At 35.1% G+C, this 26,634-nt stretch overlaps 1 protein-coding gene across 4 annotated transcripts in view; it reads right to left on the reverse strand.

Moving 5' to 3' along the window:
- DMD (dystrophin) overlaps positions 1-26,634 on the reverse strand; it is a 2,284,432-nt gene that overhangs the window by 607,761 nt on the left and 1,650,037 nt on the right. For all 4 annotated transcript variants that reach the window (XM_063634262.1, XM_063634265.1, XM_063634264.1 and 1 more), the window contains exon 52: positions 22,206-22,323. In XM_063634262.1, coding sequence (XP_063490332.1) covers positions 22,206-22,323 — 118 coding nt within the window. The remainder of the gene's footprint in view (positions 1-22,205; positions 22,324-26,634) is intronic.

The following is a 26,634-nucleotide window of genomic DNA, read 5'->3' on the forward strand; positions in this document are numbered from 1 at the left end:
GTTGGCTGCAATGACAAGAATGCTCCTATGGTTTTCTCTTGGCTGGCAAGCAGTTGCTATATTGCTCCTGAAAATTAGAAAGAGTTGTGCTGTGAAGCAGCAGAAATTACATACACTAACTAATATGTTAGCTGCAAATTTCTATATGGATTCTTTCAATTTGAATACAGTTTGGGTAATAGCTTTGTCCTTAGGTATTTGTGCACACACAGATAAAGTATGCTAAATTTTATTGAAGACAGGCATTAGCAAGAGGTTCAGAACAGAATTAGTATAGTTGTGTTCCAAAACAAAAGATATCTGATATAAACTTGCCATGATGCCAGTTCCAATGGTATTACTGACCTTTTAATCTCATTGTTTTTTTTTTAATCTTTTTATTTTTTCTCTGCTAAATCTCTGCCTCTTGCTGTTTAATAAGCTAACCGTTATTTGGAACCTAATGAAAGGATTTTTTTCCCTCAGTCTAAACCTTCCTAAATAGCCTCTTCATTATTCTATCCACTTTGAACATTAAAAAAACCAAAGCTGAAATAGCTAATATGAGATGTTCATGAAAATCTCCATTCAGGGCGTCATCATCCTAATTGGTTTATGACCTGCTGTGCTGAATAGTTCTTCCACTCATCCTCATTTTGTTTTGTTTTTTACCTTAAAAATGAAAAGTTCTACCAAATACCACATGTTCTCACTTATAAGTGGGAGCTAAGCATTGAGCACACATGGACATAAATACGGGAACAATAGACCCTGGGGACTACTAGAGGGAGGAGGGAGGGGAGTGGGTTAAAAAAAACCACCTATCAGTTACTATGCTCACTAACATGGCGATGGGATCCGTACTCCAAACCTCAGCATCATGCGATATTCCCACGTAACAAATCTGCACATGTACCTTCTGTATCTAAAAGTTGAAATTAAAAAAGAAAACTTCTGTGTTGTGAAAACGAACCAACAATGAGAAAAGGATATAGGATTTTAAAACATGGCTTCAACAATGACCCCAGAAACCTCAGAGGCTTTTGTCTAATTGTCTGACTGGAGAAAATTATCTACAAGGTACCACGTGTTTGCAAGCTTTCAGTTCACCTTTTAATAGCCACAATGGAACTAGGAATTAAGGACACTAAGCCCAAATCTCCCTTTAATTCTATGTGGAAGAAAAAGTAAAGAAATAAACAATGATTGGAAAAAAAGACTTACATAAAAGTAGATGGTAAAAAGATAATAAAATAAAGGTCAAGAAGATAATAAATAAATCATATTTCCTGAATGTTGTTCTAAATTGTGTTCAAATTTATATGTTCCAGACAATAGAAACAAAAAGCAAATCCTTAATGATTTATAAATATGTAAAAGCATTCCATCATTTGTGTTATTACTAAAAATAGATGTTTATATTTCAGCTATCCTGAAAAAATCAGAATAATATTAAGTAGGTACATTTACACATTACCTTTGAAACACCAGAGCTCTATTTTAAAAATGTACTTAATTTTTTTATACCCTAAACTTACTGAATCAGTCTTTTGGCTCTTAAACTATTGCATGCATTCTCAACAGATAATGACACCCCAAGGGAGAGAAAATTTGTTCTTGAGAGGTAAAAATTCTTAGATATTTCTGAGTCACAATGGTTTATAACCCTCTGAAAGCCACAATATATGGGCAGATCTAAAGCATGTCTGTGGTATTAAAACACGGATGGATACAAAGGGAAAAAAATTAAGTTCACCTCAATTTCATGAGTGATAACTGCAAACCACTTTGATGTATTTCCTTCCAGTTATAATTTCTTTTGCTGGTTTTCTCTGTTTTTTACAAAATTAGGATCCTATGGCATAAATAATTCCATATCCTACTTTTTTTCCTGAGCATTAATGTTGTAATAATTCCTTATATCATTTAATACTATTTGAAACTACTTCCGTTAAACATTTTAATATTCAGTGGTAAGTATAAAGCAATCTATAACAAACTTCCTCCAAAAATTAAATTAATATTTTAATAGTATTATAAAATGCATTTTAGATTATTAATCACTTTCCAGTGATAAATAACCAAATTACAATCTTAAATGATAGATACTGAAGTGTTTAGTGACCAAATGTCTTATTCAGTTTCCATCCCTGTTTAAACAATGCCATTTTATCTTCTGCTTTCTCTCTCTGCTTTCTTTCTTGCTCTTGCTCTCTTTCTTTTGAGAAGATTTTTGAAATCAAATTTTCTAGAATGTCTGTATATGAGTTAGATTCCTACTTTTGCAGTTCTAAAGAGAATAAAATTGGCTGGGCGTGGTGGCTCACACCTGTAATCCCAGCTCTTTGGGGGAACAAGGCAGACAGATCACTTGAATTCAGGAGTTCGGGACCAGCCTGACCAACATGGTGAAATCCCGTCTCTACTAAAAATACAAAAATTAGCTGGGCATGGTGGTACATGTCTGTAGTCTCAGCTACTCAGGAGGCTGAGGCAGGGGAATCACTTGAAACAGAAGGCGGAGGTTGCAGTGAGCCGAGATCGAGCCACTACACTCTAGCCTGGGTGACAGAGCGAGACTCTGTCTCAATCGATCGATCAATCAATCGAGTGAAATCAAGAAAAGAGTGCAGAGTACAAAGAGTTTGAGACTAAGCTCTAAGAACTGGGTCTTTAACGACGGTGTACCTTTTATTTACACTTAATTTTCATTTGATTCCTTTGTTGCATTGTTTATATGGCAATAATGCTTATTCTTACACATAACTACCATTTTAATTTAATCTAGAAGAAATAATAATAGAATGAGAAAGAAGATAAAATTTTTTCTTTATTTGGGTCAGGAATTGGTTGTTATTGTACAACTCTCTCTCTCTCTCTCTCTGTGTGTGTGTGTGTGTGTGTGTGGTGTGTCAGAGAGAAATATTTGCTTTTGGGGTCCTTATTTCATTTAAGTTTATTATGCTATTTTCAATTAACAGCAAGTTCTTTACATTTTTAAACTATATTTTAAGAGTGCACATATTTCTTAAGAGTTCTAAATGGCATATTTCTATTTCTATGTATACATATATGTTTCTATTATATATGTCTACTTTTATGTCTATGCACTTATCTGTATCTATCTATATCTCTACTTTGATATCTCTTTAAGTCTCTCTTTATATGTAGAAGTTCCTAGAGGCTCTAAGTCCTGACATTCCAGAAATTTCAAAGAAACTAGAAAGAAAGATTTTCTTCTGCAATTACAATAGGATAAAAGGGATTGTGGATAGTAATAGCTATCTGCAAAAATAAACTGGCTGAGCCTCAGATAGCCTGGGCAGCTTGTTATAAATACAGATTCCCAAGGCCTTCTTATATCCCTATTATGTCAGAATTTCTTATGTTGGAAGCAAGATGTCCAGGAATGGCCAATAATGCTAGAAATCTTTGTGGGATATGTCGTTTTGAAAGGGTTTTGGGTATGAAGTAACCCAGATGAATCCGGGGGTAACAGGTAGTAATGTTATTATTATAAAGCTACCAACTATTAACTTATACTAACATATCTGAGTTTTATATTGTTCTGTGACAGATAATAGGAGAGTGAAGGTAAAGCTGTATATCTGTGTATGGTGGTAGTTGGGGGAAAACCTCTTGCAGGGAATCTAAAAGGAAGCCAGGGAGCAAACATTTGCTTTTATGTTTTTTGTACCATCTGAGATGAATTGTCTGTTTCTCTGTTTCTATTAACATTTTTAAGGTCATCTAGAATAGTAAAGATGGGTAGTTTATGTAGCTTTTCTCACTTAATGAAGCATCCTTTCATAATGCCTGACTACCCTTCTCCCAATTCTATCACTTTGTACAATAATCTATCATTTGGTCTTCTGGATAGTCCTCACTGGGGAGGACACCACGAACACATTACCATTATTGATTTTCCTGCCAGTCTTGTAATAAAATAATAGTTTGAATTATTATTTCTTCTTTCAAATGGTTTATAAACCAGTGCCTTGTGAGTTTGTGTAGCATGAGTCGGTCTCCCAGAGCCGGATCATCTCTAGGTGAACTACTAAAATTTAGTTGTTGGCTATGCAAAACTGAGGATTGGACATTAAATCTACGACAACTCTGCTATATGATATGAACTCTATCAATGACCTCTTTATGAGGTCCTTCCTGAAATGATTTATATCATTATTTTTTAAAAATAATCATTAACCTGAAGAAAGAGTATACTAAGATAAATTCCAAATCCATGAGATACATAGCACTTTTTCTTTGATTTTACCCATATTCTAAACATTCAATATTAACAGGCATTAAGAATCAAGAACTCTTTGACCAGTGATAGGTCATACTCAATATAAAATACTGTTTGATTGGCTCCAGACCAAAAAAAAAAAAAAAAAGGCTTTGTAAAACTGTGCCCGTTTCATGTCTTTATAAAGTTCCTAGAGTTTATTTCTGTTAGTCTCAAAATGTTTCCTCAGGAGAAATTAGTAATATTTAGATCCACTTAAAACAATCACTAGTTAAGTACAAATTAGCTTCCAAAATCAATCTGAAAACATGCTGAAAACATACATCTGCTAAAAGATGGTTTTCTCTTTTATGTACCCCCTCCCATCTAAAAGTTATTAAGGAAGAGTCTGTTGCTATGGAAACACTCGATTTGACACCATCTGTATTCAAAATTCAATTGCTGCAAGCCTTCAGCCAATCTCCGGTTTTTAATTGGCAGACCTTCCCAGTATGCTCTACAAATCTTTTTATTTTTATTTTTTATTTTTAGGAAGTCAATCCATACAGCATATTGCAATGTAAAGCATCGAGAAAGTTCACAAGGCAAGCCTCATTCCATTATCTTAAAATCAGACTTGTGAAGTTTCAAAGCATTACAGCCTTCTGATAATTACTTGGCATGAGGTTAATGCCTACAATTTATTGCCAAGTTGTTTTTTTGCCTATTGGATTTCACACGTAAAGAAAATACTCGTTGTAAGAGTGACTTTAGTATTAGGAAGACCCTGAAAAAGAGCCTTAGTGAGGAACTTATATCACAATACACAGTTTAGAATGGAAAACAAAACATAGAAATCAGTTAAGAATGCAATTTTGGAATAGTCAGACTTAAGTTCAATATTATTTGGAATACTTGTTAGCTACTTTACGTAACCTTTCTACATCTTCTTTTCCTCATCTGTAAGACATCTATTATGAGGATTTTAAAGTATGCATTTTGGGGACTACACATTCTTATACATATATAGTATATACATATACTATAATGGCATTTGAAAATCTGTTCATCCACATGGTCTTGAAGAATATTTCTCCAGAATATCAAGTATCTGTGTATGAATGTTGCTAAAACTCATAGAGAGGATTACAAAAAACTGGAATTCTCTGAATAATTCTTTTTAAACAAGGGAAGGATATGACTGGATATTAAAGAAATGTAAATATGCTTCTGGCAAGAAAATGCCAAAAAAACGTATGCACAGTTGTGGGTCCAATCATGACATTTTGATGGGATAAAGAAGTAACTCGCCACAATTGAGCACTGCTGTGGTTTCTTGGCAGGCTCTGTCAACCTACTATGTTATAGTTACCCTATGGGAACAGACCCCATAGCTAAAGGTAATCAGAACGTTGCCCTCTGGAGTTCTACAATGTAGCAAGCTTGCTTTACCATACCACTGTCCTACTGAACAGCTAGCCTCTTTGATAATCCTTAAGAGGTAACATTCCAACTACACTGTTTATTGCTCCTAGGTTACCACAGTCTTTGAAAAGCTCATGTCTTTAATCGTTAATTTTATTTAATATATTTTTAATTTATTCACAATCTAGTGAATGATGTAATGATTGTAATATTTTGATGATTGTAATATTTTGGTTCCACTAAAAAACTGACTACGTTACCTTCATGTGTATCCTGATGTGAACCCCTTTATAGTCTTCCTTTCCTTTTTTCTTAAATTCACAAAATGTATAAATAGATGAATAATCAGGACTTATGCTATGTAAGAATAAATAACTTTATCTGCCTTTGGTTCTCCCTTTAAATCTGTTCAAGTAGGTTGTTCTGTTCTGTTCTTGGGTGAAAATACGGGTAAGTTTCGTCTTTTCCGGTCATCATTAAGGAAACAGAAAGTCCTGTGCCATATCGAGACATTAAAATTAGATTATCCAGCTCAATATATTAATCAACACTTCAGTCTGAACTCACATATATGATTTCTCCCTCAATTAGAAGAGGATGGAAGTGGACAGGTCCTTTACTACCTGGAGTAGTGGGCATGGTGGGCTTCCTCTTTCTGTCTTGCTCGTCTTCTCTACCATTCACCAGCTGCTATTTCTCACCCTAACAAGGGTTAATTGGAGTGGAAGAAGAAGCAAGGGGTGCAGAAAATTCTTACTTCACTCAGTACTGTCACTGTTAGAGTGTGACTTTGTGCTTTCTAACGTTAAATATCACTTCTGGGGTTTCATGGAGCTGAAATGTATTTCTCCCAGTTTTAAGATCCAGCCTCTGATCTACTTCTTCCATGGTATGTTCCACAATTACTTCAGTAGACAGTCAACACAAACTCATCTGAACCTACTTTGTGCCAAACACTGATCTAGGTTCTGGAAAATCTATGGTGAAACAAGACACAGTCCCTGCTCTCATGCAGCCAAATCTTTTTCTCCTTTGCACTTTCATTTTTCTTTGGTTGTACCTCTCATTTATGCTTTATATCCAAGTTATTGTTGGTACACATTTGTCTTTCCCTAGATTATCAACTTCTTCAGAAAATGATTCACGTTTTACTCACTTTTATATATCCCCCTTTTCCAACGGTCACTAAAGTATTATTAAATGAAGTAATGAACAATGAATAAACGGATGGATGTGCAGAGCGATAAATGGGTAAATGAACAAAATCATACATTCATACATTGTTCATAAAGTATTGTTTACATTACTCCTATGACACACATATTCTATCTAATATTACACTAATCTTACTTTTTCTATCTAATAATAAACACTGTAATGAAAGAGGCTGTATCATGGTTTTCTTGGAACACCACATAATTCCTAGCCCAATACCTTGCACACTGTAAGTACATAATCAACATTTGATGAATGTGTGAATATACTTTTCAGTATTTTAAACTTCTATTTTTCCTTCACATAATTTAAATATTAATGCAAATTATTAAGTATAAAAATTAGGGCAAGTTTCAAATATAATTCAGTCACAGCGTCTGGCAAATGAATAAAATAATCTTGCTCTAGGTCGATTTCCTTGCGTAAATTACATCCTTACTAAATATTTGCAGACTTACACATTTATAAAAAAAGTCATCAGTGTCGTCTATTCTGTCTCTATTAGAAAAGGGTCAATCTATGTTTAATTTGCTGCCATAAGCTTGAAGGTGAAAATTTATTTAGGAAGCATTCAATAACTGTTTTCTAGATACTGTTCTTAATCTAGGTAAGTTAAGGGATGGTGCCTAACCTTAAGTTGCTCACAACTTATATGAGAGAGAAATTTGGAATATTCACTGCTGTACATATTGAAGGATTTATTATATTTATAATTAAATTCTACCAAATCACATATGGACATAATTTAATCTTCTTGTGTTATTAGCATAGTGCACCGATATACTGAAGAATCTAATTTTTCAATGAAATAAGGATCTGTCCAATTTAGCATACTAAAATAGAATAAAAATTTTATTAATTTTCATTTCAAATCAGCATTATTATATTGATTCCCTCTATTTGTATTCCTTAAGGATGCCAATTCTGTTTTTAAAAAATCAGCTTTGTATTCAATACTTTTGTGTCCGAACTAGACAACTGTATACATATGCCAAGTATTTTAGAGGATGTAATTTTCGATTGGAAATCTGACTCCTATACTCATGATGAAGACCGTTACATAATTTCTATGTCAAAAACATATTTAAAGTTTACCTGTTTTGAATGGCCATATAGCTTGTTGATGTATATATTTAGAATCAGGACACAAAAATAATGAAATGATACAATTAAATAAAAATGTAAACAAAATATTATTAATATTATTAAATTAAGGAACTCCCAAGTGCCTACTGTAGATTTTGGTACTTACTGATGCAAAGTATTATGGACACCCTGGTTAAGTCCTAAAATTTGTAAATTTCATTACCTACTTAATGAAGTGTAAAGTCAATGAATGTGCTGTTTTAGTGATCACAACACATTCTGTTAGTTGCCACATGTTGATATTTATTCTACTTCTCCTAGGGACAACAGGTTACTTAGTCAAACACTTTATATGTAACAGGTTACTTAGTCATACACTTTGTTTATATAATGCAAATTCTCATTCCCATTTTGTCTTAACATAACATTTTAATGAGTTCTCTGTACCCTCTCAAAAAACATCATGGCAATAAGAAAAAGAAAGTTTTATTAAAAAGCCCTAATCCAAATTCCTGCTTTCAAGATTGGGGGTGGGGGCGGGGAGCTGTGAAATTGAGCTTTTTAAGATTAAGAGCTTTCTATATACATTTCACTTCCATTTTGCTCAAATCAGCAGATCGTCCAAAAGTAAACTGAGGAATATTTCAGATGGCCTAGTATGTTGTATTCTGCAAGGATGAGGTATGTGAACTGGAATCAGACCAAGGTGCCTTTAAAATGTGTTATATGTCTATGAGAGGTTGTAGTAAAAAGACTCTCAATCCCTTAAGACTGAAAATTCACTTACCATTGCAAAGTCTGGGTCTGTTTGCTTTGGGTTTCTTTTGGCTTTTTGTTTGCTTTTCAAACAGGGCATTTTATTAATCTCTTTAGGGTAATTCTAGTGATGACTCATGGTCATGGAGATGATGATGGCCGCTTGTAGCCTACACTAGCTGCCAGCTCCCCTGCGAGACAGTCCAATCAATCAGTAAGTATTTATGGCATGCCTGTTATTTTCAGAACAAGATGTTAGAATTAAAATAATTCAAATATTAAGCAGTAACAGTTTGATGCTTACTGTCCATCAGGGAGGCGAAACATATATGACATGGAGAATGTCCTCAGAGACACAACAACGTTGAAATTCCTAATCTCTGGCATTTGTAACTTACAGATGTGGCAACATGAGAAAGCAACTTGCTCTCCCATCTCCATATCTCTAGCTGAACCACCAGTTCTCCCACTTTTCCTACTCGAATGGTGTTTATTTTTTAAAAACATATGTTAGCGGCCAGGTGTGGTGGCTCACGCCTGTAATACCAGCACTTTGGGAGGCCGAGGCAGGTGGATCACCTGAGGTCGAGAGTTGGAGACCAGCCTGACCAACATGGAGAAACTCCGTCTCTACTAAAAATACAAAATTAGCCAGGCATGGTGGCAATGTGCCTGTAATCCCAGCTACTCAGGAGGCTGAGGCAGAAGAATCACTTGAACCCAGAGGGCAGAGGTTGCTGTGAGCCGAGATCGCACCATTTTACTCCAGCCTGGGCAACAAGAGCAAAACTCCATCTCAAAAAAACAAAACAAAACAAAACAGAACAAACAAAAACAAAACATGTTTGCCTTTTATCTTTCTAATATGGGATAAATGTTATTTTGCTTAAAGGCATAGAAATTACTGCCTCTGAGAAATTTTAAGTCCCATGAGTCAATAAATACCCAATATATTGAACTTAATTGAAATAAACTAACACAAACTGATAGTTTATATAAATATATCAGTTATATATATAAAATTGACATATAAGCATGTACTTTATAACTGTCTACATGCATGAGTATATAAGAATACACACACACACACACACACACATATATATATTTAAACTTCCAATAACTGACTCCAAATGTAGCCTCCTTTCAGCATAGGTTTGGGGAAAGAATACCCATCTAACACCTGTTTTTAGAATCAGAGGAGTTGGATTAAATCCTGGTTCTGCTATCTGTGTGACCTTATGCAAAATATTAATATCTTTGATAGTTGGTTCTCTCATTTATTTAATAAGGACAATATCTACCATAGGGACTGTTGTGAAAATAAAATCCACTTATATATGTATAAGAGTTCCTCATCCAATTCGTGTAAAGCACAGCAAAAATCTAAAGTATTATTCTTTTATGAGATATTTTAAAATCTGAATAAAGTTAGATTTTATTTGTCCCATAAATAAGTGAAAATTTTGACAGCTTCAAATTGTCTGAAATGTTTCATATTCTGGAGTTCCCTGGAACATGTTTTTAGTTACCAAAATACCAAGCTACTGTAGGGAAACGTGGGCATTTTGGTTGCCCTGCCAGACATTAAGAAAAAAATGAATCCCATTCTATTTATTGCTATGTCTCTTAAAGTACGTTTGGCATGGTACCCAATGTTGAGAGACACATAACCTGCTGTCCCAAAATTCTGAACAATTTACAAATTCTTGTAATCATAGAAAGAATTCCCCATTTTACATCCCAAAAGGATTGTGCCTTCTCCTCTTAGTGGTTCCTACAAGGGATTAGACTAAACCAAATCCTTCATGAGGAACAGGTAAAGTGCCATTGTTTTAAAACGCCAACGTGAGCCTATATATTCCTGTGCTGTTCATATTACCTTATCGTTCTGCACAATTACACCTGATGTTCACATTTTCAGGTTGACTGGATTTTATCAATTCATGGCACACTTTTCTGTTTAATTACAGAGAAAGGTGTTTTCCCCTCATTTTTATTCTGTGCATTTGAGACTTGATTTTATCTTTTCAAACATTCTGTTGTTTGAACAGACAATTTTCTGATAACAAGTGAATCAAGGACTCCCTGCCTTTCCTTTCCTCAACCAGTTCTATGTTTTTCTGAGAGCCAGCTGCGGCCCAGGACAACAGTTCCATGGTTCCTATATGAAAGAGAAAAATCTGACTCCAATTGTCAGGCTTATTATATCTACCACTGCCTTGTATCCTTTGTGGGGGACCCCCAGTGGCTTTACTCCTATGACCCAGGGTTAGACTTAGAGATGGTAATAAGCCAAACCATGCAGTAATTGGAAACACTGAAAATAGAAAATTCTGTATACATTTTGCTTTATCTTAATATTGAAAGAAAATATCAGAGCATTCCATTTATTCATTCAGAGAATCTTGATGGAAAACCTATTTTTTTCAAGGCCCTCGACTGGAATTTAAGAGAAGCAACACTGTCAGGAAAGACAAATTTCTCGAGCAAGTTCTAAAAATTCTGTGCATAGACATTAGAACAGTTACCAATATTCATGCACCCATTTTCTAGATGTGAAAATTTTTTACTCTTATAGCAGGGCACTATCATTGTCAACCCTTGAGAAGGCCTAGTGGAACTCTCAATAATGAGGATAGTTGATTGTTATGAACTGGATGTTGGCATCCCCTCTACCCCTGCTAAAATTTGTATGTTGAAGTGCTAACCCCCAATGGATATTTGGAGGTGGGGCCTTTGAGAAATAATAAGGGTTAGATGAGGTCATAGGATGAGGCCTCCATAATTGGATTAGTGTCCTTTTAAGAAGAGCAAGAAGAGAGACTAGAGTACCTCTCTGCACCACCTCTCTCCCCAACATATGAGGATAAAGCAAGAAGGTTCTCGCCAGGAACCACATCTGTCAGCACCATGATCTTGTACTTCTCAACCTCCAGAACCATGAAAAGCAACTGCCTGTTGTTTAAGCCACCCAGTCGATGGCATTATTTTATAGCAGCCAGAGCTTACTAAGACATTAATATTTGTATAGTGAGTAGCCATTTGAAAAGGACTTTTCCATGCGCCATTTCATTGAATCCTAACACCAAACTGGTATGGAAGTTATCAGGAGCCCAGTTTTACAGATGAGAAAATAAACTGTTGGAGAGATTAAATAATTTGCCACAGGTCCCACTGTCACTAAGGGGGCAGAGCCAATGCTTGGACCAAGTGCTCTTATTTTAGATTCAGTGCTGTTACTACTATACTACTAAAGAAATAAAGGCCAAAGAATCTCCAGGATAAAGGTAGAACCTGTCAAACTGATAAACCAACATCGGCAACCATTTGTTTCCTGACTTCTGGTTTTACATGAGAAAAAAGCTCCTGTTTGTTTTAGCCACTGAAGTAATATAGTTTATTACCTTCAACTAACAGGAGTCCTAATGGTTACCCCTCAGTCCAGTCTTTTTGTGTCATCAGGTAGATAGTATAGCTTTCCTCTAATCCAGAAATCAAGAATGGGGATTAAGGAAATTAAGGAATGAAATTAAGGAAGGACATTCTTATGTATTTATCTCACTAACATAAAAGTAATAATCACAATTGTTTTCATCACCATTGTTATAATTATCTCATAACCAACTATTAGCTTCCTAGGTCTTTTTGTTAGGCTTCCAAAACTCAAAAGCTTTCTTTACAATACCCATATTTTCCATGTGGAGCCAGGCTGAGTGGACCTGAGATAATTACCATCATGTCCCGAAGCTATAAAGTTGTACACATGTAGGATAAAGGACATGTACAAGTAGTCTGCAACTTTTAGGGCAAAGAGTATGATTGACATTTGTGAGAGTGTCTAATGGGGATATTCAAAGCAACATGGGATCACGTTTCAGAAAACTCAGGGCAAAACTCATAGGTTGCTTGTCCTGGGGTAAGCCAGCCACCACATCTTAAGAACACTCAAGTAGTCCCATGGAGGAACTCATTTAGAGAGAAACCAACTAGACAGCACCAACTCACAAGCTATACAAGTAACTCACTGTGAAAGTGAATCCTTCAGCCCCAGTCAAGCCATCATATGACTGCAGCCTAACTGACATCTGAGTGCAACATCATGAGTGATTGTGAGATAGAACTCCTCAACCAAGTAATGCATGAATCCTGACCTACAGAACCTATGAGTGATAATAAATGATTATTGCTACCTTAGGACACTAAGTTTGGGGTGATTATTTTACAGTAACTGGTAACTATTCAAACTCTTTCCTGACAAAAGTAGAACAAGCTCAGCTTTCCCCTTTTCATGTAGAAAGGTCACAATCTATTAATCCTTCCTACTTACTTTATAAATGTTTTACTTAAGACAAGTACAACAGAATAAGGGCAGACGGCAAGCAATTTTCAAATCATGTATAAGTAAATTTTGGTAAAGAAAGAAGTAGTAGGTACAAAATAATAATCCCTACAATTTTCTACAACTTGAGAGCTGAGAGCATTTTTTTTAGGAACAGTCCATGGCACGTGTTTGACCCTTGGCTTAGTTTTATCTAAAATGCATGATGCCACCAGGGAGTAATATTCCTATTTATGCCCACAGGTACCAAAATATAACAGAAATTCAAGACTTTAGTTACAATGACCCAGTAGGTCATAAGATAAAAACGCTAGCCTATAAACATGTAGAATATCTCTTTCTGGGCACATCTCTGTTTGTATTTGTCTTATTAGCTCACTTTGTCTGGGTATAAAATTCTTTAATGTATTTACTCATAATCATCTTTATCACAAAAAAGGAAGAAAAACTATTTTCTTTAATTGGTTTATTTATTTAATAGTTACTATGTTTAATTTTCAAAGTGGATGAAGAAAACATTTGTTAACCCAGATCTTTCCCCTTAAAAAGAAACATAATGAAGACATAAACAATTAGTAGAAAACACTATTTATGTTCATAATTATGGTACATCACTTTAATAAAAAATATTTTTCCTATTATAAACTCACTTGAAAAATTTATAATTAAATATAATCGTAACAGGTAATTTGGATTTTAAATCCTATTCAAATATATTTTGATATTAATCCTCTTAATTTAAAAATGAAATACATTTATGAAAAACAGAAAACATTCATTTCGTGATAGGTAATTAGTATTAATTTAACACAATGTATACGAAGAAAAAACATACGTGTTTTTTATATATAAGTTTTTATATACAAGTTATAATTACTCTGATAGAGCTCTGAAATTCATTAAGATATTAAAGACCACTTCTATTATTTAACGTATATTTCCAGGTACCTTATTAACTAGGTACTACCGAAAAAATAAAAGAACCATGAGATTTATATGTGAAGAAACACATGACATTATGAACCTCATGATGATGGTTCATGATGGTTAATTTTATGTGTTAACTTGGCTAGGCTATGGTTCCCAGTTGTTTGGTCAAACACCAATCTAGACGTTGCTGTGAAGGTATTTTTTAGATGTGATTAACACTTCAATCAGCAGACTTTGAGTAAAGCAGATTACCCTCCATAATGTGGGTGGGCCTTCTCCAATCAATTTTGAAGTCCTTAAGAGAAAAGATTGAAGTCCCCAGAAAAGGAAGGAATTCCGCTATCAGATTACCTTTGGACTCAAGATTGCAACATCAACTCTTCCCTTGGTCTCCATCCTGCCAGGCTATCCTACAGATTTTTGACTTTTCAGCTCCCACAATCATGAGTTAATGGCTTAAAATCAATCTCTCTCTCTCTCTGTATGTATGTATATATACATTATTATATATATTAGTATTATTACCAATCTCTCTCTCTCTCTCCATATACATATATATATATATCCTACTTATTAGATACAACAGAAGATAGATGCAAAGAGACAACAGCATTCCAAACTCTAATGATAATGGTGAATTGATAATACAGGTGAAATATTGGACTGTGAGTTTTCAGATGATGAAAACCTAGATAAATGTTCTCAGGCACAAGGACTGATTAATGCACAATATATTTCTAATGACAGAAAGGAAATATGATATTTTAATCCACTTAATCATTCAACAGGAAGAACTTCACCACATAATATTTAGCTGTAAGAATTTTAACAATCCTGTTTTGCTAAAGGATGTGGGACAGATATTACGTCATTTATAATGTTTGTGCACCAAAATTTATTTGATACAAAAAGTTTGTTGTATTTCTTTTTTATTATTTATTTATTTAAGATGGAGTTTCACTCTTGTTGCCCAGGCTAGAGTGCAATGGCGTGATCTCGGCTCAGTGCAACCTCCGCCTCCCGGGTTCAAGCAATTCTCCTGCCTCAGCCTCCCGAGTAGCTGGGATTACAGGTGCCCGCCACCATGCCTGGCTAATTTTTTTGTATTTTTAGTAGAGATGGGGCTTCACCATGTTAGCCAGGCTGGTTTCAAACTCCTGACCTCAAGTGATCTATCACTTCAGCCTCCCAAAGTGCTGGGATTACAGGAGTGAGCCACCGTGCTCGGCCTGTATTTCAATTCTTATTAAAATTTCTCATAAGATTGTCTTTCACTATCTCTTTATTCTTCCATAAGAATTTGTAGAGTAACTTACACATATAGAAAATAAAAAGCTAAAGTGTTCATTAGACCTACAAGGCAAAAAGTTATGGCTACTTTCCCCAGTATACTGAGGGCTGCATCAGAAACCTGGTCTACCTAAACACAACAATCTTTAATCCTCAGCTAAAGAGTTTCTATACTTTATTCATAGTATCATTAAGAACGAGGATGAAACTTATGTTACTTGAATGGTTGTACAGCAGCAGAAAAAGGAAACCATACAGTGTAGCACCTATAAATTCATTATTTAGGCCGGGCGCGGTGGCTCAGATCTGTAATCCCAGCACTTTGGGAGGCCGAGGCAGGTGGATCACCTGAAGTCAAGAGTTTGAGACCAGCCTGGCCAACATGACGAAACCCCGTCTCCACTAAAAATACAAAAAAATTAGCTGGGCATGGTGGTGGGAGCCTGTAATCCCAGCTACTCCGTAGGCTGAGGCAAGAGAATAGCTTGAATCTAGGAGGCGGAGTTGCAGTGAGCAAAGATGGCACCACTGCACTCCAGCCTGGGCAATGGAGTGGGACTGTCTCAAAAAAAAATTATTATTCAGTGTGTGTCTAAATGCACTTATATTGTAAGTTGGCAGGGTTGGGGGCTGTGTGGGGGGTGGGTGGTACTACCTCTTCTCAAATTCCTTAAATGTAAACCAACTTCTAGGCTTTTTCCTAGGTTCACTTTTCTTTGCACCAGGTACCCTCTCTCTGTGCAAGCTCAGCCATTCCAGGTAACTTTCGAATTCATGTCCAAAAGTAACATCACTCCTGCAATCTCTATGTTTTCAACCATTCTTTAAAATCACGGTATGGTCATCTAGCTTCACGTTAAGCACATTACTTTGTCTCCCATAATCAACTCCTTGTCCTGAGTTTGTCTCTGGTTATGACATTAGTCTTCCAAAGAATTCAATCTCCAACTCTTAGATTGACAGTTTTATATATGCAATCAATGTCAAAATCCTGTTAATTCTAGCTCCACCTTATGTCTCAATTTCACTTCTTTCTTTTTACTCCATGGTCACTGCTCCAGCTTGGGCTCTCTTACCTTCTAACTGGTCTTACTGACTTCATTTACTCCCTTATCCTCCACAACACACACACACACACACACACACACACACACACACACACACTCCCATGCTGATATTCGTCTTCCACCTCACTGGTAACAGGTCTAATTATGTATTCTCCTGTCATCAATTCCTGAAATACCCTTCCCTCTCCAGCTTCCTTCTGCTTTTCAAAGTCTTATTCATGACCAGGTCAAATTCAGCCTCCTCCTGGAAGCATTCCACTAAGCCCTCATTTAAAACTCCTCCTCTAGTTTTCTCTCAACATTTTGTAATACTGCTCTACTGAAGCACCTACGCTAAACTGCCTTGCCTAAATATACTTGTCCAAATACCCACATTTGACTGTGAGCTCTTTAAAGACAAAGGCTGAATCTTACTTTTTTCCTGTATCCCCTCTACCGTCTCTGATATTAGATAGCACAGAGTAGGCATTCAAATGTTTGCTGAACTGAACTGAACTCTTTGGTTGCCAGCGGCATCCTAGTGGATGTAAATTTTGAGAGCTGCTTATAGCTATAACAGGTTGACAGCAGGTGCTAGATGTCAAAAGAAGGAAATTTATATGGCTGACTCCACTTCTTCTAAAATGAGCAACCATCTAATAGACAATACCTGAGAGGAAGATATTGGCTGGCATTTCATTAGCAACAGAGATTTCATAAAAATGTGGAGGACAACAGAGCCTTTTTATTTCGCCATGAAGGATTTCATAGATTTGGTTGCAGCAATGAATGATGGGTTGACAAAGCTGCTATAAAACTGTCAGTTAATTCAAAAATCGTGTGAGAGATTTTTTTTTTTATTCTCATACAGAAGAACATTCTCCCCTTCTATGGCCCTGTATACCAGTTCTTTATGCAATATAATGTGAATTCCTTTTCTTAAAATTTATAACTATCACTAAATTTCTCTAAGAATTCTGGACTGGGTTGAAGAATCCTTAGCTGAAAAAATAATTCCAAAATAAACAACTCCTTCTTAAAACTTGGAATTCTGTTTCAGAAGTCCTTCCCCCGGTTTAGCTAATAAAAGGCCACATTATACACCCTTCATATTCTCCCATCTCCAGTTCTCTCTGTACCAAATCCATCTCATCATAACAATATGTACCATTTAATGAGCATCTAATATGTGCTACATATTTACTTTAGAAACACCAGTAATTTTACTTTCTTAATCACCCTAGCAGCATAAGTACTATTATTAGCCCCACATGACAGATGAGAGAACCACAGTTTAGGAAAGAGAATTAACTTGGCTAAGGTTACACAACTAATAGATCATTGGGGTCCACTAGTCTGTACATCTCCAACACATGTAAAAGACAGTCCTTTGATTAGACACTCAAACACATAGAAGTCAAAAGTATAAATAGGAGCAGCAAAAAAGTATATCCAGACTATAATAACCTGAGGTTAGTCCTAATATTTTAAGTTGTCAGATAAATATATCTTCCTATTTTTTTTGACTAATCAGCCTTTTCCATTTGATGTGCCTCGGGCTTTAAAATCATATAGACATAGGCTTGAATTCTACTTCCTCACTTGTCACCTTCCTAAGACCCTAGACAAGTTACGTAAGCTCTCCGAGTCTGTTTTCTGTCTCTAAAATGGGAGTAGTAATATCTACCTATTAAATTTATAGAGAATAATAAAAATTTTGCAGCATTTCCCACAAAAGGCTTTCCTGAATATTTGTTTAATTCTATTTATATAACTTATTCCATCTTTTCCAAAGCAACCTTCTCCTGTCTGCCTTTTAAATCTCCCTTTTTGGGGTGGTGGTGGGGGATGAAATAACTAAACAGCTACCAAAAAGCTCATTAAATATTTTGCACTAAGCCTTCAAAGCACCCCAATAGATTATAGTTAAAATAACAAACGCTAACATTCATTGAGCTTTTACCATGGCCCTGATCTAAGTGCTCTACATTAATTATTTCATCTAATCCTCCCAACCCATGAGATAGTTATAAGTGAGCCTATTTTACAGAGAAGGAAACTAAGAGCAGATAGTTTACTGAGATTAGTCATTTGTTCAAGGTCCCAAAGCTAACAAGTGGCCAGTCTAGGCAGTCTGCCTTTTAAAGTAATGCATGCTATTGCTGTATAGCCCCGAAATGGTAGTGGTGGGGGTTACAGAGGGAGAAGCTACAGAAACAAGGCTCTTAAATCCAAATGTTACAGGAACGACATTCACCAATATTATTTGTGAAATAAACAGAATGATAAAAGGAAGCAGTTCTATCTTTCCAAATCCTCTTCACTGCTATGCAAGGTATTATGGTATTATGCCTTGCAGTATTAATAGACATGAACAAGAGTTTCATATAATTCAGACGCCTCCAAGGAAGAAAATTTAAGTTCTTCTAATCTTATCTGCTTTTGGTCCCCTGACCCAGCCCTTTTGCAGAAGAAAATGACCAGGAATGATTGACAAATTCAGAAACCATAGAGTTAAAGAAAAATTAGCAATTCGAATATTAGAAAGAGGGAGAATTTTTCATTTGATGTGATTTAGATAAAATATATTCTCTTACCTAGATTATTACTGCATGATTTCCATCAATATAATTACCTGAATACAACAGCTACCACGGTAATAGTTTCATATAGTAAAACATGGTGGTGGCTTGCACACCCAATTACTTGAAGTTTAACATGGATATTTCTAGTAGACATAAATAGCTTTGTACTGAACTTTTCTCTTGATAGACTGCAATAACTATGTATAGATTTCCCAACTGTTCAAAGTTACGAAATGGGATTTACCAGAGAAAGAAAAATGTTTCAATATAGTATTACATACATATATTAACTATTTTTCTTTATTTAGCTGATTTCTTTTTGAGTATTTCTAGAAGTTTCATGGCAATAAAAAGGAAGACCAAAATCATCAAATGAGAAAATACAATTTTATGAGCAAGTATTTTATTTCTGTCCTTTCCCTGAAAACCAAATCTTTGCTAAGAAAAATTCTATTTTGAACACGATCAAAAGTTTATGAGTATTGAATTTCCATCCCATTTTATAGATTTTAAATGGAGAGATAAACTGAAGTGTAGCAGGGCTGCAAATGACATTGTTTAGATAAACATATCTTGTCAGAATTATCCTGGTACCATTTATAGGCTCCAGGCATATTTGGAACTAAGATTCCAGCTTAGGCTCTTAATAAGCACTATGACACATCTCGACAGACGCTTGCTTTTAAGAAAATGCTTTCTTGGACCATTTGGATTACAGTCTTTCCACTATGCTGCAAATATTCATAAAGGTATTCATTCCAAAAGCTTAGAAAAGAAGAACTATTCAAATCATTGAATATTGGCAGAGAGATACAAACTCGCCCTCTGGTCATTCAATTTTAATCTCTATCATGAAAAAGTCAATGCAATATGAAAAAAAAATGCAGGGGATAATGGAAAATGTTCAGACAATGTTGAACAAATACTGTATAATACGTTCATATTGTTTTCCTCTTAGGGAAAAAATTGAAGTTATTTTTCATTAGTAAAATAACAAATGACTGACTCTCTGTATAGTATGTTCAGATTTGCATAAACATCATCGCCAAATTTCCATATTTCTCAGGTAAGAAACTGATCACTCACCTGTGTAATGGGAATTCAGTCTCATATTGAGTAAATCACTCACTAAGATTCACTCTTTTGGGTCAGTGTGTTGCAACTTGTTGGAGAACCCTCAAGGTTCCAGTATGGTGGAGGAATGCTCTGCTAAATCAATTGTACAGCTATCTATGTTGGTCATTACAAGGCCATTTTGCTCCTGCCTTGCAAGTTATAGATGTGACATCTTATAATTTAGACAAACTCATAGAATATAAGTGCATTCTTCCTTGTTCAAATTAGCTATGCAGAGGTTGACTAGTTTCTTACCAAATCTGTTCCTCTTCCTAGGCTCAACAGTATACACTATTTCCCTACTTCCCTCGCAGTTAGGTGTGACCATGTGACAAGGTCCATCCAACAGAATATGAACAAAATTAACACACACCATTTCCAGGCCTGGCTCATGACAAATTTTCATGAGTAATACTCATTCTTCATCTGCCCATTAAATGCATATGAGTCTTATACTCTGGACACAAAAGATGGAAGGAGCTTGGGTTCCTGAATGACTTCATAGAGGGCTGCTTATTTTGGACTGCACTAAAATAAGAAGTAAATTTCTACTGTAGTAAGCCTCCAAGATTTGGGAGATTACCTGTTACAGAGGCTAGCGTTACTGAAACAATACATTAGCATACATCCACATTCATTTTTTAAGCAACAATAAAGGGTTAAACTTTCAAAACCAAGAACAGCCTGTTTTAATTAGCAATCACTACAACTGAAAGAAGACATGTCTTTAGGAAGTGAATCAAAACATACATAATTTCAGACAAAAGAAGTATTTAGTCTTAGTCCAATGATTAAGGTCATTAACAAAAGCAACAAAACAAGATGGGAAATGGTAAACATACTAGAAAGAGCACAGATTTTCAAGTCAGAAAGAGACATTTACAAAGTCCAAGCTTTGTTCTTTGCTTGTTTGTAAACTTCAGCAATTTGAGTAAGTGTTCTTGGAACCTGTTTTCTCATCTATAAAATGGGGATTACAAAATATAGCTCACAAGATTCTGTAAAGATTTTGAACACACACACAGAAACACACACACGTGCATACACCATCTAATGCTTGTGAGGTACTGCATAAATACTAGCTATTATCAATAAGTATTTACCCAATATGTGGAACTATGACTAATAATATTTTAAAATATTAACCTTTTACTCTGGTTACTCTTTCACTTTCCCCAACATATTGACAACTAGTCATTTCCTTAGGGAAGGGTTAACATAGCAGAATATAAATTATGAAGATATAGACTCTCATGGTTTCCGAGTTTCAAAAGTCTAGGCCTGGTAAAAGACAGAAGATTTCAAAGAGAAAAAAAAAGATGGCTGAAAGGTTTTCCTCCTTCCTGCACTGCAAAGGATTCTTCGGGTTGTGGGAAGGAAAATGAGGGGATATTGCAGAGGAAGCAAGAAAATTCAATACCAACGAGTGTCCCTGAGGGGAAGGAAGGTAGAGAGAAGTCAAGAAACCGAGAGAGATCTGAGAGAACCAGAAAGCAGAGCTGACCTGGACCTCATTTCTGAGGAGAACCTCTGAGGGAAACCGGGTGGTGAGTTTCCCCTACTCCTTCGTCTGTCACTCTTCCTGACCCCTTGGAAACCCACTGACACAACACACAATCACTGCGAATCACTCTCCCCATTAAATGCATAGGAGTGTATGACGTAAGAAAGGAATATGCACAGCGTCTAGTCAGATGGGTCTTACCAAAGTTCCTGCCCACCCTAGTACGGCATAAGGTACAGTAGGATGATCTTTGATATTACAAAATGGGGGCATCAAAGTAGCAGAGAGATATCCAGATCTGAAAGTCACTGCAGATGGGAATGAAAGATGGCCCAGGAAGAAGGCACCACCTGCTTGGACCAACAACCAAGGATATGAGGGAGAGACTGGCATCTCCATGGATGCCAGCCCAGATGACAACTAAAGAACAAATGTTCTGCCACACTGTGGTCACCACACCCATCTATGCATGCTTTGCAACTATATAAGCCCTGAATTGATTTAAAAATGTATTTCTCCTATTCAATGGAATTACATTCAGTTATTAAAACATTATGGACTGAAAATCTCAGCACAACTTTTATCATTTACAATTATTTCACATTATTTTTATAAATGTGAGGGGGATATATGAACTTAAGTTGTTATTGAAACTTGTCATGCATCTTGCTTTGAGTGTCCCATGCTTGTTAAAAAAACTTACTTCGATCCGTAATGATTGTTCTAGCCTCTTGATTGCTGGTCTTGTTTTTCAAATTTTGGGCAGCAGTAATGAGTTCTTCCAACTGGGGACGCCTCTGTTCCAAATCCTGCATTGTTGCCTGTAAGAACAAATATCCCTTAGTATCGGGGTTCTTCAGCATTGTGTATTCCTTTTACATAATACAAAGTAAAGCACAATTGTGAGACCAGCCAAAACACTTTTAGAAATAAAAAAGATGTTACTGTGTAAGGGTTTATAGAAAACAATTTAACAGGAAATATGTTTCATTCTTAGATATCAAAAATATTTCAAATGAAAATCTTGACTATAGATTTTCTTCTTTATTTAAAGGCTCAAATGGATTACTTAAACCACTGTCTGAGTGCCTTGAGTAAGAAATGTTATTCTGAATTACGACAATGTATTTAAAAGATAGATAGCTATTTATACTCATAATATCATTCTGTGGGATGTAAAAATTAAGGTATATTTATTTTAAAAACAGAAAACGCACAGAACCGATTTAAGAGATATTACTTATTTAACTTCATTGTACCCCTGAGATTTCTCACCTGTCAAATGAAAAGGTGAAGTAGATGAGCTAAATCAGCTTTTCTCCTAAGCTGCCTGTCCGTAAGAATCACCAAACCTTTTTGCCTCACTCCAGAACTAATGAATATGTAGCGGAAAGGGCTGCAAATCTTGCATTTTAAATAAATTATCTAATTAACTTTTATGATTTAGGCAAGTTTGGAGAGCATCAGATTAGAGGTTAGTATTCCTATTCCCCTTTAACATAGCACTATTTTAAATACAAATACAAATATAATAAAGTCAACAATTTTTAATTTATAGGTAGTAATGTAAATCATTAAGATATTCTTCCCTTTCTTCAGTGTCTATTTTATCTGTCATCTTAGTCTCTCTAGATTTAAGGACCAAAATCTCAGAGATATTTATGAAGAAATTTAAGAAAAAAAGGCATCTGACTAGCTCTGGTTCTAAAACTCAGTAAATTTTATTTTAATTGGGGAAAATAAAAGTAATATTTACTGTTAGTTTATAAGCAATATGTGACAGATGTTTTATCTACATTTTCTCATTTTTTTCTTATAATAACCACACTAGTAAACAATCCAGCAAGTTTGTATAATTTTAAATATGATGTTCTACCACATGAGGCCAATGAAGATGAAGAGATGAAAGTGGTAGACAGTAATGTATCTGAAACTTATATGAAACTTAGTTATTTACTCTGTCCTTTGACTCCTGCTGATTTTCTAATGATTTTTGGTTTTGGAAAGGCCAAATTTTGATCATTCTGTAGTGTTTCTTCTGTGAAGAGGTAGGGAGACAGGCTTTGTGATTTAAACTCAATTGCTTTTGGTAATAGTAAAATAATGCAAAAAACTTATCGAAACATTGTACACCTACTTTAGGCACTTTCTCCTCTCTGTGTTGAAAAATTGGAGGGGCTAACTTTTAACAAATTTTCCACATTTGTAAGCTGTGATTGCTCAGAAGAAAAATCCAATTTTCAGGTTTCTAACTTTTATGGTTTCTTTATACAAAAGAGTGTTTGAAATATGGAACAAATTGCCAAAGACAGCTATTGAAGTGAGTGGCATAAGTCAGTTGGACAGTACTGAACAAATTTAACGTAGGAACCATATAGTAGCAGATAGATTTTATGAAATAAGATGTTTTCCAGTGTTAGAATGTGAAACGCTGGTCATCTGTGACATGGGAAGCTGAAAGGTTGCTTTGGAATCGCCTACCCTGAAATGTCTGAATATGTCCCATACAATTTTTAAAACGGACTTACTCAGAAACCTCAGATGAAGTCAAATTTTCGCCTCAAAGTTAACAAAGAACTTTAAATACACAGAGCCGGCAAAATACATAAATTCATTTACTCATCCATTCATTTTAATAAATATTTTTAAGCACTAGGCACTATTTCAGGCACTATGCCTGTGGCAGTGGACAAATATATTCGGTATAGTATGTAACTTAAATGAAAAATTGTACTTTTTGATACTTGGAAATTTTTATATAACAAAGATTATCTTTATTGGGTTGTTCTTCTTTTAATTCACCCTCAAATAACCAGACTTTTTTGCTTCTCACTTCTAGATACATTATTCACTGTTTGCTACACTTTTTTCCTTCTTTTAAGATTTCAAAGTTCATTTAAGAAGTATGTTGCAAAAGTAAGTTGATCAACTTTAATCTGTACCTTACCAGGCTCTAAATTAAACCTGACCACAATGAACAGCTTTTATTGCTGAAATTAGCAAGCATGTAGACTCAAAACAAGCCATTTTCCTCTCTAATGAACAAAATAGGTCTCAGGGTATTGTGAAACCTGTTCTCTAGTTGGGTGATTCTCTAATTCTGCTGACAGACACATGCTTTGTAAGCACCTGAGAAGATTATTAATGACATCCTTTGAAGCAGCCTCCTTAAAAATCTAAGGAGGTTCACAACTGCAATACAACTATGCATTTCTAAAATATTTCAAAACAAAATTTCAACATTTTATCCCACTCTTTGGTCAACACATACAAACATTCATTTCAACAAAGGAGCTGTAAAATGATAATGTATATTGCTATGGGATTTATCATACACTAATAGGCTCTTTACTTAGTGGTCCTTTAGTATAGCAGAATGGGAATTTTCTCCTTTGATTTCCTTTCTAGAAATAAAGAGAGGGATTTAATATGGCATACACTTCAGTATTTTTTCATTAAGATATTATAAAAACAGTGGTTAAAAGAATTTCTTGCTAATAAGAACACAAACATACAGTGAGAATAACGATTATTTTTCATTTGGTTTCCTTTTAAGGGTATCCTATTTATTTGCTACTATAATTTCTTTGACTTCAACTTAGTTTTATAATTCCAGAACTTCTCAAATAAACTGACCTTCATCTGTATTCCTTCCAGCCACCCACAGATGAGAAAACACCTTAAATCTAATCATTACTCAAACTACTTGCCTCCAAAATATCCATCTACAAAATTCTGTTCTCTGCCCCCAATCTGCTACCCCTACCAGATGTTACTCTCCCAAACATGCTGTTCCTAGTATTATCTTCATCCTCATTTGACCTCTGGTCTTTTTCTGTTTCTTCAACCTAGCTTTAGTCATAACAAACAAGTAGAATGCTAATTGTGCTTATTTATTTCTCTGATACGATCCCAGATATTTGTTACACAAATAACTTAAGTGAACAAAACTAAAATCATTACATGCTTACCAGTACCTAAGCATGATAATTGATCATGTCTACATGGATTATCTATCATTCTAGAAGAAACAAAACACAGGAGAAGGAAGGAATCAATGCTATTTCTAAGGAGTCATAAGTCAGCTACGGGGCTTTACTAAAAACAGCTTACCCCTTGGAGATGAGAATTCATCATGGATTCCACTAGCTGAGCAAAGATGGAGGAAAAAAAATTCTTCAAATACAAAGTGAATCAGAAGTCTTTAATCTTACTAAGTCCCCCCAGAGTTGAGTGGTTATAAATAGCAACCCTATGAAATAGGAAGTTAAACAGTGAAATCATACATATTATAACTAGGGCATTTTAGGCTTTTAGACAAAATTACAATTTGTTATTATATTCATTAAAATAGAATTCCACCTAAATAATACTCAAATAAAAACTCTATATGTTGAGTTGAATACTTAGTATTTATATGTCTAAGAAAAGACTTTAAAAATCAAACTTGTCATATTTTTATATTTTTCTATAAAAATCAACAATCTACCTAGCATAAATGCCCATGATGATTTTTCAAATGTTCCCATTTTCAGTAAATAAATACGAATTAAGCTGAAATGTAGCAGTGTAGAACTGATGCTATTTTATTTGCAACTTCAAAAAATTAATATAAAGAATTCAGAAGGTAAAAGAGTTTACGGAACCATTTTATGCATTGAAGAAAATAAGCATAGAAGTCAGGGAGGTACTAAATCGTAGCCTTTCTAGTTACCGAAAGGGTTTTTTACTGGTGAGGAAGCTGTAATCTATCTAGCTTTCAACCATCTCACTGAGCATCTTCTTCTGGCTTCTATTGTTGCATTCGGCTGCCTCTCCAAATAGGGTGGCCAAATCGAAAACCATCCTCATTGTCTTCCACTTACTTCCTCACTTCTCATTTCCATTTTATACTGGCTTGGATATTGACATTTTCCTACTTGGCCAAACTTCCCTACTTCTTTTTTGAATGTTCTACCAGCACCTCCATTGGTAACTTCTTAAGAATCTTCATAACCAACTTCATAAACATCTTCTAACGGCGGTTATCCTTTTTCATTCTTTATTCACTGAATAAATACTTTATAAGATGCATTTTATTTTTATATAATTTTAAGCTTGCAGAATATTTGCAAGATAAAGAACTCCCAGGT

This window comes from Symphalangus syndactylus, chromosome X, assembly GCF_028878055.3.
Source record: "Symphalangus syndactylus isolate Jambi chromosome X, NHGRI_mSymSyn1-v2.1_pri, whole genome shotgun sequence".
NCBI classification, from domain to species: domain Eukaryota; kingdom Metazoa; phylum Chordata; class Mammalia; order Primates; family Hylobatidae; genus Symphalangus; species Symphalangus syndactylus.